The sequence below is a fragment of the Mixophyes fleayi genome, chromosome 10 (assembly GCF_038048845.1).
Source record: "Mixophyes fleayi isolate aMixFle1 chromosome 10, aMixFle1.hap1, whole genome shotgun sequence".
Taxonomy (NCBI): Eukaryota; Metazoa; Chordata; class Amphibia; order Anura; family Limnodynastidae; genus Mixophyes; species Mixophyes fleayi.
The window spans coordinates 14,305,999-14,325,998 of NC_134411.1; the positions used below are offsets into that span (position 1 = coordinate 14,305,999).

Sequence of the window (20,000 nt, forward strand, 5' to 3'; positions counted from 1 at the left end):
AGGTTGTCATCGTCAAACGGGAGGGCGCCCTTAAGTACAACAACAGTCATTTACTCTTCTTCAGGTAGGAACACTAATATGTGTCAAGTAAAACATCCAGCTATGTGCATGTTACTATGGCATTGCCATGACTACATCGCCCTATAGGGGGCAGCAACATCTATGTCATGTATATAAATAAGCTTATTTCATGAGTTGATAAAGGCCAATCTAAAACAAAAATTAAACTATTATGAAAGCATTTTTTTTTTTAATAAACTTTTTATTGAACTTTTAATTAATGTAAGAAGGGCGATGACTCTTTGACTCTTACATAATTACAATAATTAAAAGTTCAATAAAGAGTTTATGGAGATATTAATTTTAATTTTAGTCCGCTCATCAGGGACCCAAAATCTCCCCTGCGTCCCTCTCTTACTCACAGTCATGCGGATCTTTTACTGATTGATTATGTCTTGGTAAAATGTTGAAATTAATCCTTTGGAAGATGACAGTAATGGTCTACTAAAACTTTACATAAGAAAAATACAAAGATAGTAATCTTTTCAAACTTCATGTTAACAATGTTTTTTTCACCACCAGCAGTATTTACCAAGTGTTGAGAATTGCTCAGCAATGCAGAATGCTGTAGGAGGATGACATATGTCCAGAGGGGGGAATGCAGAGGAAAGCCCTATCAATGTGGAATGCACACACACACATTATATATAATGCACACACACGTTATATATAATGCACACACATTATATATAATGCACACACACACATTATATATAATGCACACACACGTTATATATAATGCACACACATTATATATAATGCACACACACACATTATATATAATGCACACACACGTTATATATAATGCACACACATTATATATAATGCACACACACGTTATATATATATATATAACTTTGCTCCTTGTCAAAACCATCTTACAATGCAAGTAATGCAAATTTGATTATTATTTTGCACATAAGTTAAATACTGACTGTTTTTTCATTTAGGACACAAATACTCGATAGCTTATATTTACGCAGATTCCATTCGGCCACGTTAGTCTAGGATTAACGCGGCGTTAGTACTATTACCTTTAATACGGTAATTTTAACCCAGATTTTTTCTCGCGGCCCTGAAAGGTGCGAGCAAAAATCAGTGTTAAAATTACCGTACTAACGGTAATACTGCGCACTTTTACCGTACTAATGGTAATAGCTGCGCAGGACACGCTATTCGAGGAATATCACAGCCCCTTCAAGGTGATCTAGGATATGCTCTACCCCAACCATAAATCTGCCCCCCCTCCGATGCAACATGGTTTGGCCAAGGGGCAAAGTTAGTTCGTTTTTTTTGCTTTACTTAATGAATCATCCCTGATGTCTTTAAACTTTATATTGAGGAAGAATTAACCTATGATTGAAGTCCCCTTAGAACAAAAGGTCATGTCAGTATTATTACATGTGATCTATTAAACTATAATATATTCCTTATTGCTGTACAATGGGGATAAACAACTAAGTACATGAGAGACAATAACACACACGCAGAGATATTAGGTGATAAGGACCCTGTCCACAATGGCCCCCAATGTGAGGTATACAGACTCACGAGACAACAGGAAAGAATATATGGCTGTTATCACAACAAAGTTGGTGCTGGTGATCTATCAGTTTGGGTCGGTGGTGGAGCAAGCACATAGCACCGGGCCAGAGCCTGCCTGGGGACCCTGGGCTGCCTGTGTAGTTAGAGGAGCCACCAATCTGGTGTGACCCCACCACCTATCCCTGGCCGGCCCTGGTTTGGGTTGTATACTGATTGGATATCGGCTGTAGTGTGGTGATGGTTTAGAGGGTAAATCAGTTAAGAAGATGGTGATATATTGCTCTGGGGGACAATAGATGTCCCTATTCACTACAGAGGCAGTTTCTTCCCTTACTGAAACCATTCTTCTAAAACCTGGTGGAGGACAACAAGGACATGTAACACATAAGTACATAAAACTTAAAATGTGGGATTCTCTTTTGGTATAAAATCACATATAGGGCCTGAGTCATTAAGGAACGTATCTCTGTGTTTTGTGCGTATCGTACGTAATTCCCTTCTGCGCATGCCCAGAACGAGGACACTCGGCTGTCAACTAAAGCAAGTCTGCTGTGTATGCCCGTGCTCGATGCACAATGTGGGCGTGAAAACTGAAGCGAATGCAGCCACGTCTGAATGAAGCTCTGCGTGTGCTGCTGTGTATGCCCGTACTTGATGCACAATGTGGGCGTGAAAACTGAAGCGAATGCAGCCACGTCTGAATGAAGCTCTGCGTGTGCGCAAGTTTCTTGTTTTTCTGCCGTATCTCTTGCACCAGCTAAGTCTAGTCTAAGTCCTGGGTCAGTATTGTATGCAGCTATAACATGTGTCTGTAATCAGGAGCAACTGTAAAGATGTATTTATGTGCTGTAATCATTAAGGACGGCCTAATAAATGTTTTTCAACGGAATTTTTTTTATTAAAAAACTTATATTTTTTTACACAGTTTCCATTTCTAATCATAAATGACTATATTATTAACAGGTAACATTAATAGATTAATATTTTTTTGTTCTGTGCGTTCTTTTGAGATTTCATATTCCACATAGGTATTGTACACATCCTGCAGTGTCTGGTCTAGTACAGCAGAGTGACCCTACACCCATAGTCAACACCAGACGTATCCTGAGATCCGCTCCTTGCTGACTCCGGGAGAATGCAGAGGCGATTTATGTGGCGTTGCGAACAACGGCACGATGCGCTCAGTGTGCCTTAATGACTCTGGCCCATAGTGTAAAAAGTCTAATATATTACTTACAATTCGCTTTCATAATGAAATAGCAGCATAAATTAGACACATTTATAAATTGAAAGAGGTAAGATTCTCACCACTAGTAAAGCAAACAAGATGACTCCACAGCTCCAGATGTCTGCCTTTCTGCCGTCATATTTTTCTCCCTGTATAGAATATATAAGGTAAATGATACTGCTGTCTTCCAGTGCACCGTACTCTCTGTTACAGTACACCAAATTCTCTATGTTGCAGTGCACCGTACTCTCTATGTTGCAGTGCACCGTACTCACTATGTTGCAGTGTAAGGTACCCTCTATGTTGCAGTGCACCGTACCCTCTATGTTACAGTGCACCGTACTCTCTATGTTGCAGAGCACCGTACCCTCTATGTTGCAGCGCACCGTACCCTCTATGTTGCAGTGTAAGGTACCCTCTATGTTACAGTGCTCCGTACTCTCTATGTTGCAGAGCACCGTACCCTCTATGTTGCAGCGCACCGTACCCTCTATGTTGCAGTGCATCGTACCCTCTATGTTGCAGTGCATCGTACCCTCTATGTTGCAGTGCATCGTACCCTCTATGTTGCAGTGCATCGTACCCTCTATGTTGCAGTGCATCGTACCCTCTATGTTGCAGTGCATCGTACTCTCTATGTTGCAGTGCATCGTACCCTCTTTGTTGCAGTGCACCATACACTCTATGTTGCAGAGCACCGTACCCTCTATGTTGCAGCGCACCGTACCCTCTATGTTGCAGTGCATCGTACCCTCTATGTTGCAGTGCATCGTACCCTCTATGTTGCAGTGCATCGTACCCTCTATGTTGCAGTGCATCGTACCCTCTATGTTGCAGTGCACCGTACCCTCTATGTTGCAGTGCACCATACCCTCTATGTTGCAGTGCATTTTGCTGTACTTTAGGGTAAGGACATTGAGAACTCACCCTGATCACCTCTGGGCAGGCGTAGTGTGGAGACCTGTGTGAGATATGAAGAGAACATAGAAGAGCTCTTTACTGATTCACCAACATCATCCAATATCTGTTTTCCTCTTTCCCATGCTATGTATCATACGTACTCTCCTATGTCCAGTGTTCTGGCTCTGCCTTATGACATTATATTTCAAATTAAGATCAAAACATACCAATTTCTGAGAACAGGTCCTTCCTTTGTATCCCAATTATAAGTCCTGAGATCATTGATTCTATGCCCACTATATGTATACAGACAGTAGTTCTCCTGCAGCACTGTATAGTATAAGCCCTTACATTACCCATACTACACCCATGGCCGCTTCTTGTGGTTTCCCTGTCGGCTGCGGTCAACCTTGATAAATGCCAGTGTTGAGCATGCAGCCTATGGTGGTGTGCGGACACCTCCCTAGGCCAGGGACACAATTTTGTCAAAAGTTGGTGCTGCACAAGCAGCCTAGAGGCTATTAGTCAGTTCAGTCATTTTTCCCCGCAACAATCAGATGAGGCTGTGAATGGACCTATGGGGCCAGAACCCCATTCGTCCCCCATCATTACCACCGCAGGCCCAGGTACCTGCCCTCCCTCTCAGCACCCCTATCTATACCCACTGTATGTCTAATCCTTGTGTCCTCCTGTTGTCTTTGCCTTCGGCACCCCAGCCTCATTTCTGCCCCTTGACACTAAGCCTCTGCCCTTGGTGTCTTCTTCTCCCTTGTCTTAGCATCTCCATCACTGGCTCTGATCCTGTTAGGTCCACCCACACCCCTGGGGATAGGCTCAGCTTGCTTTAGTTCACTCCCCTCCTCTCGTCCTTCCCTTTTTTAGGTTTTAGGTGTTCTGGAATTCTTTGCCCGGTGTACCTGTTCTCAGTGGAGTTGATATTCTACACACACCTGGTTCCATTCAGCTCTGTTGTATTGTTAACCCTTACGTCACCCATTCTATACCCACTATATACCTACAATTGAGCATTGTATATTGTGATTGTCACAGGAACAATTATTGGACCCTCCCTGCTGCTAGAAGTTGGCACTGGCTCTCTGGGATACGGAATCAAATGTGTTTCTGGACTTTACCAGAGACTCTGACAAGGAGGTAATCGGATTAGCACGAGACACACACCGGTTGCTGCCACCAGGCTAACCCCACTAGACAGCAGGTGACAGTACAATGACCAGGGGACAAAAGAACTAGACACCAATCAAATCAGAGACAGGTAACTGGTCAGGACGGGCAGCGCAGGGTCGCAGACTGGTCAGAAACAGACCAGGTTGGTAACGGATAGTCAGTCAGCAATCAGGTGGCAGACACAGAGAAGGTCATTAACTGGTAGTCAGATGAACTTCCATAGTGTAGCACAGAAATAGCAAAGATAACCTGTTGCTCAAGCACAGTTATGTGCGGTAAGCAACATTTTAAATCCAGCTGCGGACATCAGCAGGTGTGAACCCTGATGTGTGGCTACAAAACACAATAGTCAGGAAGAGGCACAGGAACTCCCCTAACAGAAACACTGCAAACGGCATGATACAGAACTCCTGTTATAGATGCCCTCTATGGAGCATGGTATCTCCAGTTGTAGAAGGGTAACCACCCCTTCAATAGCACCTGGAGTCACTCACAGTCCTTGGGCAATATGTAGCTTTGATAGCACCTATTTGTTGGTTATTCTGGCTGGATTTATCCTGATCAGTTACTGTGGATCAGAACTGCTAGGTGGCTGTCAGAGCACTGACTCAAGAACACTGCGCTCAACGTTGGACCGCAGGGTATGAATTCAAGTGTGGGCTTTACTTTGTTGGTCATAGGATCACAGCACTGCAGTGACAAGCGTCTCACGGGAACAAGAGGGATATTCATTGTAATTGTGTTAATTGGCTCAAAAGGAGTTCATGCACATACAGCAAACGAATGTACAATCTACATGGGTTATTCTATTTTTCCCCAGCCCGGGGGTAGGAAGACAAGTCCCAGACATCTTAACCAATCCACGCAGACATCCTTATCTCTGCACAATTTTCAGCCTGGATATTTTACATTAACTATAGTGGCAGGGGTATGTGTCTGGCCCCATGTCCACATGCAATTAGATGCCAGCTGCACAGCCTCATCTGGGCACTGACTCCACTTTGTTTCAGCTGAGACAACTGCACTTTCGATCTCCAGCTCTAACTTACTTTCAAGTCTTTGTCACCAGGGTCTAGTGCCACCTACACGCCGCATCTGGGTCCAGGAGGTTGGGAGCTTGGACTCTTAGGAGGCAATGAGAAACCATATTGGAGTGACTGAGAGGACCTTTGGTGTGGCCGCTCTTTGACTTTGAGGCCTGAGGAGCAGCAGCCAAACTTTGCCGGTCCCCCCTGGGTTGCTTTAGCAGGCCACACTAGTCCACCGGGTAAGAGCACACAGCGGCAAAATATTGAATTATGTGTTAAGGTGCCATACTGTGATTAACACATAAATAAATATTTTCCTAACATTGTAGGGTCCGAGTGAGAAGTTATCCATCGACAAAGCCCACAGAAATATGGGGCATTAGATTTACTGGAACAAGAAGAGGACCAAATGGAGCTTGCTGAGGGACTTTAATTGTCTGATATCCTTTCTTAGAATGGGCCGCCAATAAGTTATGTTGTTAAATGCCAGTGCTTTCTTTATACTGAGATACCTAGAAAAATGTAGATTTGTGATGGAATCTGTAATTGTTCAAAAACACATTTCTCAAGTTGGCATACAATCCATTGTCTCAAAGATGTAGAAGAACAGATTTGACACAGGAATGGTATGAAACTAGATCTGAAGAATAAATCAAATTACAAGAAAATGTAATCAACAAAATGTTGAAAGGCTGCTTGGTCATTGCATAGTCCGAAAAGCTGGACTTTGCAAAAAGTGTTAGTGAGTCCTGAATATTCTCGTAGGGAAAGAAGGTTGGAGATCTGAGACTGGCCAATTTTCAAGACAAAGAAACCCAGTAGAGAACTTGACTGGACCTCCAATTGACAACAGATAGTTAAGGTAGTCCCATAAGATAAAGATATTGGAATGACTTAAGCAAATATTAGTTCCTTATGTAGGACCCCTACTTTTAGGTCAAGGGGAATATTCTTAAAGTGAACATATCCAGCAGGCATTCCTCTTAGGAAAACTAAAATTAAGCTACTTACTTCTTGGGACAGGAAACGGCCTCAACTAAGTAGCACAGAAGTAGTTAAGATACTTGTAGTTTAGACAAAGTAATTTGCATTGAGTATACTTTTAAATTTAGTGCCCGCTATTATCAGAAGGCACAAACTCAATGTGTAATGTTCTGGCTGTAACAACGCAATAGACAGGAAAATGCGTGGGAACACCGCTAAGCAGAGATACGATGCCGGGAGTGAGGTCGTGGAGTAAGGTAATCAAGCTGTGAGCGGCATCCTACAGTAAGTCCTTACATCACTTATTCTATACCATTATATATCTCCACTGTATGTAGCCTGCACTTCTCTACTATATGGTAAGTCTTTATATTATACATTCAACACCCACCATACATACCAAGAACTCTGTATATTTCAAGCCCTTAACATTCCCCTTCTATGCCCACGTTATATAACTCCAACCAATCAACTCTGATTCTCTATAGTGTACACTCGTACATTACTCATTCCAATCCCAATATACTTACCCATAACTGGTCTTCTGGAGCTCAGTAAGTCCTTATATGACCTGTTCTATGGCCAGTACAAATACTCACCCACACTCACAGCTCGAACATTGTTTTACAGCCACTACATTATGTATTATATGCAACTACACATATTCACTTATAATACCCACTCAGTGCCCACAATACATACCCACAGCTGGTCTCCAGCAGGCTGTCTCCGACCTGCAGAGAGGCCATCCCAAAATCTGCTATTCGGATATTATTCCTCTCATCCAGGAGTAGGTTCTCAGGCTTTAAATCTCTGTGACTGATAGAGAATGACAGATGAATAGTGATTGTCTATGAGACAGAGATTGAACACAGATCGAGGAATGGATGACCAGTATAAAAACCCATGACACATTAAAAAAAGACATGATACAATTTTTAGCAGCTACTTAAAATAACTTAATCTGGAAACTCTCCAAAACAGACCAATCCGTTGTCTGAAGCGACTCCTCACCAGATGGAGTGACTGTGACAGAAATCCAGTGCTGAAATAATCTGCCGGAAGAATTTTCGAGCTTCCTTTGGGGTTAAACGTCCTTTCTTCACCAGGTAGTCAAAAAGTTCCCCCCCAGATACATGCTCAAGGACCAAGTACCTGAATAAAACAGAGGGCTCATAGAAATGGGAAGAAAGCAAGAGGGTCCTGAAACATGAAAGGCCAAAAGAGAGCAGCGAGATATTACACATAGACAATGGGCCATACCATAATGAAAGGAAATAGACACGTTCTCTCAAGCATCATCTGGTAAGCTCAGGATTACCTTCTGGGGGATCAGAGTTATTCTATAATACTGGCCTGAATGCCGAATGTCATTATCTGTTCCCAATGTGACCAAACTATACAAAAAATAGCTGTTTGGCACAAACAGATCACACAGGAGCCTATTAGGTAAGTTGTCAGATGATCAGAGGTAACCATACCTGGAAATGACACCTTAATTCTATCTGAATGTCACAAAGCTCGTCTTGATCCACACACTTAGCAATAACAATTATAAAGCCTATTTGCCAATATGGCCACTTCCTTTGTCAGTTAAAGTGTGCCCACTATTTGTTGTTGCAGATTATCTATTTGGTCACCAGATCATATCTAGCGTCTATTTTGAGGTGTCTATATATAAGTTTATCTCAAGATTCCAGCAGTATCAGAAGCATCTGCTTTCATGAGTGCCTTATGGTCTAAGTAAAGTGGTTTAAGATCCCTACATTTTAAGTATATTTCCATGTCCCCTACATTCAGTATTTATATGATTTTAGATTGTATAGTTATAGACTAATTATTGCTTTTTCTTATTCACGTCGTATATATATGTAAACATATTTATATAGTCAGCAACATATATTTACTGCACGTTTCAGGATAGGGGCCTGCAAGAACACACAGCGGAACAAGAGTTTTAGAGATCAATGTCAGGAGGAGGCACTACAGCTGTAGAGAGAAGGTTCACTTTGTGGTAAAATCTCAGAAGACAAAATATTCCTTTAATTTGGTGGGTAATTTATAGCAAAGGGGGGTTTTATGTCAGTTGCTGCTAATCTGGACTATGACATTTGGCAGTATAAGTATAGATTTTACAATGGGTACTGTTTAACATAAAAAACGTTTACCATATTTTTTAGTTAGTAAAAAATTATTGTTGAAAAATAACATTCGGTCATATTTAAATAGAATGATTGTGTCATTTAAGATTAATGTCTGCTTAATCTGCATTTCTACAATCATGGTGGTAAATATATAGCAATTAAATGGAAAAAAACCAATATTTTTTGCCAACGACAGAACTTTTGGAGCTAGAAACCTTCTGTCCACAACATTCATGGCTTGTAATATAGTATATAATGTATATGTTTTTATATCGTTTACTCACAGGTATTTCTTGTTCTCATATACATCGTGTAACTTTAATACATGCGGATGTTCAATAAGTTTGAGTATAGCAATTTCACGCTCCACCTGTAATCAAGATTATAAGGTTACAGAAAGAATATTCAGTATAATAACACGTAACATGCAATAGGACATAGTCACTATGTTTCATCAACCCCTTTGTGGTTTACTATTGAACACAATGGCAGTTTGACAACAGTACAAAACAGGATGTATCAATGTGCAGTTTTCACAAGTTTTGTTGTGTAGTTTGCAACCCGTGAAGTGTATTAAAGCCAAAACTGCGCAGGAAACTGCATGGTTTAACATTGCTAATGCTCAACCAACGATGTTAGTTTTAATGCTTGGAAAACGTACAAATGGGGCAATCAGAGCCATAATTAGGGCTGTGTGATCGGGGCGACAGCCCAGGGTGAAACGCTGAAGGGGTGGTGCAGTTTATGAACATTTTAGGTTAATTTGGTTAAAATTAAGGACTAGGGGGGGCAGCATTTTTCTTTCCCGCCCCAGGCGTTAAAATTTTAGGTTACGGTTCTGGGTGTAATGTATGAAGTGGTGGTTGTTAAAACTTCCAGAAAAAAAGGCAAATGCTTTATATGTGGTTCTGATTGGTGGAATTGTTCAAATTGTAATCTTTTTGAGCATGATGTCTATAAAAAGGGAATAATGAGCCCAATCTATCAACACGGTGATGATTGGTGAGATAATTCAATTCCCGACCTTGGCCTTATCTGTGTGGAGTTTGTATGTTCTCCCCATGCTTGCGTGGGCTTCCTACGGGTGCTCCGGTTTCCTCCAACACTCCAAAAACATACTAATAGGTTAATTAGCTGCTATTAAATTGACCTTAGTCTTTCTTGGTCTCTGTGTGTTAGGGAATGTAGACTGTAAGCTCCAATGGGGCAGGGACTGATGTGAGTGAGTTCTCTGTACAGCGCTGTGGAATAATACCGCTTTCATACTGCCGCCCCGGCAACATCCCGGGTTTTTCAAGCCGGGTTTTTGCCGGGGCTCGGAGCGTCCCAGCTCAGAAACACCATTCATACTGCACAAGTCTGTGCCCTGGCAATTTGTGTCCATAAAGATGTGTGAGTGTATCTTATAAGATATTTTAATTTTTATTGTTCCATTGTATCATTTGTAAACAATCAGACATTTCTTCAGTGTTTCCACCAATTCCGTTCTGTACTGCTCACCGCTCCGTACTTTACTTTAGTCACCTATGTAAAGTATGTGCGACCTTTCTCTTTCGTTTGTTTCTTATAGTGTGGATGATAGAAGTAGTTGTTTCAGTCCATACTGTTGTTTTCCTCTCAAGTTTTTTTTTCCTGGTTTTATGTATGCAGTTAATGTAAATATTGTGAGCATTACAGGTCATTGCAGTGTTGACACTGTGACATCATCCTCCAGAGACAGGCAGACAGCCAATCAGCTTGTTTTCTGTGCAACCCGGGTTGAAAAACCCGGGTTGCACCATTCATAGTGCAGGCAACCCGGGTCCGACCCGAGAATTACCCCTCGATAAATCCCGGGTTGAAGACCCGGGTTTTTAGACCCGGAATTTTGGACTTGTACCATTCATACTGCACCAAGACCCGGGTCGTTTGAGCTCGCCCCGGCAAAAACCCGGGATTTTGGTGCAGTATGAATGGGGTATTAGTGGCGCTATATAAATAGCTGATGATGTGTATCGGATTAGAAGGAGGTAGGAACAGAAGCAGCAACGTGTGTGCAGAGAGGTTGTCCCTGGAATCCCTCTCTCTTTTAAAGGTAATTCAGTTTCAAGGCCTTAATAATTGGTTATTAATAGTTATTATACCTCTAGCTCTTCTGTCTCCACTTCTCTTGCTCTTATCAACAATAATAAGCAAGTGACATGCTATTTAAACATGCACTAGGTCACAATCTCTTGAGTCAACTAAAGATTGCAGTTTTATCATGCAGTTTGGGTTGAAAACCAACACTTTACTCAAAATCGCATACAGTTTGGTATTTTCAAACCGCCACACATTGGATGCGTTTTCTTGAAAAAAACGCTGGTTGATACAATCTGTCTCACACACAACTGGTTTTTACAGAGAGCCCTACACAGCGGTCGGGTTTGTTTCTGGGTTTGCTAAGGCCACAACGAAGAGCAACCAATCTTTCATCTTCTGCTCTGTGTTTAAGATCAGTACAGTGTAAGGCTTAGATGTGAACCATACAGTCAGCCGTGTTATACTACATTAAGTCTTTGGTCATGTGCATTTGCAACCCATCAAAAAGTCGTTCATCAAATGCTGATGACAAATTTTTGCGTGGAAAATTTAAAACAAGGGGTGAAAAGCATAATGTAGCACAGTGGCAGCACAGTGGCCTAGTGGTTAGCACTTCTGCCTCACAGCACTGGGGTCATGAGTTCAAATTCTAACCATGGCTTTATCTGTGTGGAGTTTGTATGTTCTCCGCGTGTTTCTGTGGTTTTCCTCCGGGTGCTCCGGTTTCCTCCCACACTTTAAAAAACATACTGGTAGGTTAATTGACTGCTATCAAAATTGACCCTAGTCTCTGTCTGTCTGTGTGAGTGTGTGTCTATATTAGGGAATTTAGACTGTAAGCTCCAATGGGGCAGGGACTGATGTGAATGAGTTCTCTGCACAGAGCTGCGGAATTAGTGGCACTATATAAATAAATGATGATGATGATGATAATGTAGAATCCAGAACGGAGTCATTTACAGGAGCCCAGGAAGATGTGCATCTATTGACATCAATAGAATTGACTCCCAAAATGTAGTGCCAACAGTCATTTTCTAGGTGCTTTGGTTACCTTCTGTAAAAAAACGATATTTTTCACATAAATGCACAGTAATCTATGATGAATGCGGCTTTTGAGGTGTAAGAAGGAATCGATGTAATACACACAAAAGAAAAACTTTTGATTATACACTTACAGTGCTTTTTAACCCTGCTTCTGCATTTGGGAAGTGCATTGTGCATGCAGTTATATCCATTTACATGAGTTTTCTACAAGCAGATTAGTAAAGGTTGATAAGCATTTTTAAGGCAGAATTTTTCCGGTGATCCCATCTACTGTTTCTCAGTTTTTAGATGTGTGCTTCAAAGTAGGCAAATTAGAGCAGACATAATTTAGTTGTGCTGCAACCGATTTTTAGAGAAAAAGTGTTCAGTTTATTTTTACAAGAAAAGCATAGCCACTAATGGGGAGCAGAGGGGGAAAGTGTGGAGTCAAAATACCACAAAAAGCTCCAAGTCCTTAAGGCTGGTGCAGAACAAGCACCTTTATAACATATTCTGTCGCTCCTGCAACAAGTAGATAACTCCTACATGTCATACTCCCGGAATTTAAGGGAGGCTTCCAAATTTCGGGGAGTCCTCCCAGACTCCTGGAAGAGTAGGCAACCCTCCCAGATCCTAAAAATGCGGAAATTCACGGCATTGAAAAGAGGGGGCGGAGCTTAATGATGTGATTAAGCCCCACCCCCGCTAATCAACGCTGTGAATTTAGGCATTTTATAGTGGGGGCGTGGCAATGGTGATGCAAAGACGTCATCATACCCCCTCCTACCCCGGTCACATGACCCGAGGACAGGGTCACAAAGTTGGCAACTATGATGTGTTAAGCTAGGTACACACTACAGGGTTTTTGTCCAATAATCGGCTCAACCAACCGACATACGACCGCTCGTTCAAAAGTCGGGTCAGTGTGTGCAGTGACACGATGGTCGAAAGTCTGCCCAAATGGACGATTGTCGCCTCACTTGGTTGGTTGTACCGTTAAAATTTTCGTTCCAATCTCGTTTCCGTTGTGTAGTGTGTATAAACTTCCGACCGATACACAACGAAATTGCAATCATTGCTCCCGACAACATGGCTATAAAAAGTCGCTAAAGGGACGTCCGCTCTTCCCTTTATCGTCTAAAACAAGGCTAGTGTGTATGCAGTCCATGGATCACATGTAAAATCAATCGGCATAAAAAGTTGGTGGAAAATTCTGTAGTGTGTACCCAGCTTTACTGAGCCATCATTTCACTGATTGTTGAATATTACGGGCCTGATTCATTAAGGAAGGTAAATAAAAAAAATTAGTAACTTTGCACCTTAGCAAAACCATGTTGCATAGGAGGGGGATGGAAATTTAAAATGTAATGGCAGATTTATAGTTGGGGTACCTAGATTAACTTTAGATTTCAGTGTACAAATAAAGCTATCAAGTATTTGTGTGATACATGAAATAACAGCCAGTATTTATCTTATGTGCAAAATAATAAACTTATTTGCACAACTTACTCATTTTTTGCCTCACTGTCCTTAATGAATCAGGCCCTACATGTCCTCATACTTGGGTCATTTTGGTTCAGAGTCAATGGGAGAATCTCCTGTCACATTCCTTAAAAGTGCACTAAAAAAACAAGCCTGAGACACCCGACCTGATTAGCATCATGATCAGCCCCTGGCCTCGGGAGGGGACTGTGCAGGAGGAGGGAATGATTACTTCCTAATCTTTAATTATCCACTTTATAATGTACAGACACATCAAAGGGAAGTGGTGGGAGGTGGGGGAGGGAGTGCACCAGGGGAAGAAAGGGAAAAAAATGCAACAAGAAAAAAAGGGCACTTGGCATAGAGAGAGAGAAGAGAAACTGAGAGAAGGCGAGCGTCAAAAGTAGAAGAAAGATGGGGACAGAGAGGACTGAAGGTGGGGATAAGGAGATGGGGCAAATTAAGAAACACAGAAAGCAAGGACTTAGTATAAAGATTAGAGAACACTATTATACTACACAAGTGACATTAATATATCTATAAAGTTCTGCAAATTATATAAAACAGTCCTTACTGATAGCGTTATGTCAGTATTTACAGAGAGCAGTGTGGAGTCTGTTTACTGACCTCCAAAAAGGTTTTAATCATAGTAAGTCCCCAGAAATCTGCAGTTACAGCATTTTAAAGTAACAACACTATTTATTATTAGAGGATCAGAGATATCTCCTACGGTCCGGGCCTCTTCAATCGCAAATTCAGTCCCTGAATGTGTCAATGGGGTTTGCGAAAAATGCCCTATTTATCAAGCTCCGAAATTAGGAGCTTGACCCCAACAGCTACCATCACCTGAAGATGGCATCAGCCGTTCTATCCCATGGGGAGAGCATCGCAGGAGATGGATTTTCGGATCCCTACCGGCAGGCTGCATGTTCCTCCACTACTTCCTATTGCAAAGTGTAAAACGACCATAAGAACCTGTAGGTAAAGTGTTTATGATCACTTTACTACAGACCAGGCCTGGCCAACCTGTAGCTCTCTAGATGTTGCGAAACTACAAGTCCCAGCATACCTTGCCAGCTATTTCCTGGCGATCTCAGGCAAAGCATGCTGGGGCTTGCGGTTTCACAACACCTGGAGAGTCACAGGTTGCCCAGGTCTGCTATAGACTATTCATCGGGGCAGGCTCCTATCAAACCCACTGTTCTGGCTAAAGAACTTTAATAAATAGATATGTTAATTAATTTCTTATCATTGCATATGTATAATTATACATAATAATGTACAGAAAATACAAGGGGTCATAAATAGACCATTGTACATTTTAAGGAAAAACATACCTGCTACTATAGATTATAAGTAAAAAATCTAAATCCCTATAGATAGTTGTACCCTGCAGAGCACACAGTGCCTACTTTTACAGGTGCATGGATATGCTAATTCTCATTAGCCACATTCATGGTCAATCTAACGAGTGTGATTACTGCAGTTTAGAAAGTGGGCCTAACAAAGGCACACCTTGCACAAATGGAAATGTCAGCGCTAAGCACAGCTAAATATTGCATTGGGCCTGCTCCCTTTAATTTAAACCTTTTTCTGCTTATATGTTAGTCATTTCTACTTTTTCACGTGACAGCAAGAGGACGTCGGGGGGGGCTGTCTTTATTTCATTTTCTTTTTAAATACACTGCTGTACATTGTATTACTAATTTTCGCAGAGGTGTTCAGGTTTCTAGCCACTTAAGCCCCAGCAGCCCAAAAATTAAGGAACACTTATATGCACAATATCCAACCTTTCCAAATCTTTTACTTGTGCTCTACAAAACTGAGTCTCGTTTTTCAACGTTTAATACACATTTATGCACAGTGGTCAAAGTGGACATTTGGGGGCATATACTACAATTATTCCCACTAGCATGTCTTTCACTTGTTACCCCTAAATTAGTACACACCCAGTCTTCCATTGTGATGCGCTAATGTACCCCAACCCAATGAACGGAAGCAAACAAGAAGTACATAAACCACATATATGAAACCCTGGGGAGTTCTGGCAAATCGTAGCCCAGGGGGCAAGAATCGACTCAGCAGTCTATAAGTAACATTTTAAAGGAAAAAAAATGCAGTTAGCCCAGTGACCCAGTCCAAGGTAGCCCACTACGGTACCATTCTGGGGGCAGATGCCCCCCTGTCCCCCAGCCCAGCCTACCCCTGATTGAACCCGTGATATACATAGTGGTACCACTGGTGGTACAAGAGGCTGTGTATTACCAGTGAGCCAGGAGCTATTTAAACTTTATCCCGCAGTCACTTTGATGGCTGGTCTTAGGTAGGGAGGATGGGCTGTACTCACTGCAGACTATTCTCTAATAACAGTCATGTGTATGGGAGCTTTCTTTAGAACGGTATCCACATGACACCTATTATATAAAATTATATGGTTATGTTATAAAGTGTTTCCAGTGCTCTCTCTTACTCTTCTCACATTTGCACCATCTCAGGGCTCTCTTTGGGCAGTAGATGAACAGGTTTGTGTAGAGTTCCTGTTGCCACGGAAACAGTGGGTCCTGAATGACCACGCATTAAACAGGGTGATGTGTATAGAATATACATAGCAGTTATTCATAGAATACTGATAATAAATAAAATAAAATAATTATAATTAATTTAAAAAAATGTAATGTAATGCAATGAATATAATAAACAAAAGTGTATTCTGCCACATATGTTATACAGGCTGGCTTATGTTTTTCATTCATATATATATATATATATATATATATATATATATAAGCATAAGCCAGCCTGTATCTTAAATATGTTCGGTTTTGTTTTCAATTGCCTGACACCTGCATTGTCCAGTTATTACTAGTTCTGGCTATGGCACAGACGGGTTACTGTATTCCAGCTATAGGTTACAGTTAAATCCAAGTGGCCGGAGATTGCTACTGGAAATGCAACCACTGTAAGTAATGAAAGTGCTAAGGCTGCTTCGTGGTAGAAGTCAGTGTCTGAAAGTGGCAGCAGCGTGGTGAAGTTGATGGAGATAAGTACTGTGTGTGCCTGAGCTAATATGGTTATATTTTGGGACTACAGTGGAATTATATGGCTACATAATGATGTTATGGGACCTATAATTACAAAATATAGCCCTATAATACTACCATATGGTACTGTAATGCAACCACATAACCCCATGCACAGCCTCAGACAGCACTCAACCCTCTATATGACTCCACAATGTTGCCACCACTCTCAGATACTGACCAATGACAATGCTGAGATTGCGTTATGTTATTGGCAGTGCTGCACCATCATTGTAGAGTGGAATTATAAGGACATACAGCATATAGGACACAATAGTACCAGCCATAACATCAGCGCGAGGTGTCTCCGCGGACATACCGGAGACATCTCACTATGAGAGTATTTGACATAGGGGTCTATTTTCCCCTACAGAATCCTTTTCAAGCTCCTCACTCTGACTTACAAGGCCCTCGCCAACTCCACTGCTCCCTACATCTCTAACCTTATCTCTATTCACACTCCCTCCCGCTCACTGCGATCGTCCAACGATCGTCGCCTCTCTTCCCCTCTGATTACCTCCTCTCACGCACGTATCCAAGACTTCTCCCGCGCCGCTCCCCTCCATTGGAACAAGCTCCCCCGCTCCATCAGAACTTCCCCTAATCTGTCCTCTTTCAAACGAACATTAAAAACCCACCTTTTCCTTAAAGCCTTCCAGTCTCATGCCTAAACTCCCACCGGTCGGCTACCTCTCTTTCTTATCCCTTCTTCCCTTCTCCCCCTTCCTCCCGTCTCTTCGTCTCATCCATGTGTCTGTCTGTCTTCCCCTCCCTTTAGATTGTTCGCTCCTTTGAGCAGGGCTCTCCTACCTTCTGTTTCCATCACTTTTAACTGCGCTCTCCAGCTACTCAGCTCACCTCCTCTCAGTCCCTCTGCCCTCTGTCTCCTCTCGCTTCTCTCCGCTCCCCTCAGTGACTCTCAACCTGTCATCCGTGCCCACCCTCTTGGGCCATAGTTACCTGCCTGTACTCACTTTTCCCCTCCCTCCCTCTCTTTCATGCTGTGCCTGAGCCCCCAGAGTTATAGTGCTTACTGTTACTTGTACTGTGCTGTTTCACCTTGTACTGTGCCATTGTTTGTCCTTGTACGGCGCTACGGATACTTTGTGGCGCCCTATAAATAAAAATTAATAATAATAATAATAATAATAGCCTAATTGCTAGTGAAAACGAGTTTCTGCCGGCAATAGGACTCATTATCATTATCGCACCGCCCTATACATCTAAGGGAATGTGACATGTGGAAGCCAATTCACAACTAATATAACAAAAGCATTATTCTCAGAATAAAGCATTTTTATGTAGTAATGTTTAAAAATATATATTTAATTATTAATATTTAAATTAGTGTCTCACACATGCACACAACTTTGGAGACAGACCCGGGGAAGTAGTATGATAACTCTTACCACTCTAGACCAGTATGGTCCGACAATTAGTGATCATTTTGTTATCACTGCAATAAGAGTGATAATAATAAATAGTCCAGATACCGTTTTACCTCCTCTTAAATTCATCTACATTCATGTAGAACTTTCAGGAGATTATCAGAGCTAAAAATAAAGCTGTGATAGTGGGGAAAGATTTTTTCTTATGCGTAACAGAAATCCCATCTCTAAAGCTGGTTACACACTACACTGTTTTCGTCCAATAATCGGCTCAAACAGCCGACATACGACCGCTCGCTCAAAAGTCGGGTCAGTGTGTGCAGTGACACGATGGTCAAAAGTCTGCCCAAATGGACGATTATCGCCTCATTTGGTTGGTCGCACCGTTTAATATTTTCGTTCCCATCTCGTTTCCGCTGTGTAGTGTGTATAAACTTCCGACCGATCCACAACAGTGAGTACGAAATTACAGTCATTGCTCACGACAACATGGCTGTAAAAAGTCGCTAAAGGGACGTCCGCTCTTCCCTTTATCATCCTAAACAAGGCTAGTGTGTATGCAGTCCATGGACCGAGCGATCGGACCATCGATCGCATGTAAAATCGATCGGCATAAAATTTCTGTAGTGTGTACCCAGCTTTAGTCTAAGGCATGTGACTCTCCCTCCCCTACACCCTCCATCCCATCCCCCCATCACTGTTTGAAGTTTTGTTGAAATGTCTTTAATTCATACAACATCTGCTATATTTGTGTCTGTCTCACAAACAAGCTTTGGGCCTGTGATCTCCCCCATATCCCTATCACCTACCTTCCCCTCACAACCACTGCTTGTTTGAAACTGTTATGTTGTTTAAGTGATGTATGGTTAGCGCAGTACTTAATGTACAGTGTAGGATGTCATATCTTGTACCTTATGTCGTGTATTGTACTAAAAAGTATGTCTGATTATATTTCACGGTGTATTGTGCTTACAGCTGCGCTGCGTTGCAGTACATGTAATGTATTGTATGTTTTTTGTACCTTTATACAAAGTAAAAGTACTTTTTCAATCAAAAAAATTAGTCACTACAATGCTCTCTGTATTGTAAATTGGACACCAGAAATCTATATTTATATTATACAGGTCAGTAGAATGCTCTCTGTATTATAGAGATCACTAGAATGCCCTCTGTATTATGGAGATCACTAGAATGCCCTCTGTATTATAGAGGTCACTAGAATGCCCTCTGTATTATAGAGGTCACTAAAATGTCCTCTGTATTATAGAGATCACTAGAATGCTCTCTGTATTATAAAGGTCATTAGAATGCTCTCTATATTATATAGATCACTAGAATGCTCTCTGCATTATAGAGATCACTAGAATGCACTCTTCACTATAAAGGTCACTAGAATTCCCTCTGTATTATAGAGGTCACTAGAATGCCCACTGTATTATAGAGATCACTAGAATGCTCTCTGTATTATGGAGAACACTCAAATGCTCTCTGTATTATAGAGAACACTAGAATGCTCTCTGTATTATAGAGAACACTAGAATGCCCACTGCATTATAGAGATCACTAGAATGCTCTCTGTATTATAGAGGTCGCTAGAATGCCCTCTGTATTATAGAGAGCACTAGAATGTCCTCTGTATTATAGGGGTCGCTAGAATGCCCCCTGTATTATAGAGAACACTAGAATGCCCTCTGTATTATAGAGGTCACTAGAATGCCCTTTGTATTATAGAGAACACTAGAATGCCCTCTGTATTATAGAGATCACTAGAATGCCCTCTGTATTATAGAGATCACTAGAATGCCCTCTGTATTATAGAGATCACTAGAATGCCCTCTGTATTATAGAGGTCACTAGAATGCCCTCTGTATTATAGAGAACACTAGAATGCC

The 20,000-nt window shown here is 41.7% G+C and overlaps 1 protein-coding gene across 7 annotated transcripts in view; it reads right to left on the reverse strand.

Moving 5' to 3' along the window:
- Window positions 1–20,000, reverse strand: part of BRSK2 (BR serine/threonine kinase 2) — a 98,693-nt gene that overhangs the window by 34,143 nt on the left and 44,550 nt on the right. For all 7 annotated transcript variants that reach the window (XM_075187914.1, XM_075187913.1, XM_075187911.1 and 4 more), the window contains exons 3-8: window positions 9,359–9,444; window positions 7,945–8,085; window positions 7,633–7,749; window positions 3,761–3,794; window positions 2,914–2,982; window positions 1–29 (exon numbers count right to left, since the gene is read on the reverse strand). The exon at window positions 1–29 is cut by the window's left edge and continues 118 nt beyond it. In XM_075187914.1, the coding sequence (XP_075044015.1) occupies window positions 1–29; window positions 2,914–2,982; window positions 3,761–3,794; window positions 7,633–7,749; window positions 7,945–8,085; window positions 9,359–9,444 (476 nt within the window). The remainder of the gene's footprint in view (window positions 30–2,913; window positions 2,983–3,760; window positions 3,795–7,632; window positions 7,750–7,944; window positions 8,086–9,358; window positions 9,445–20,000) is intronic.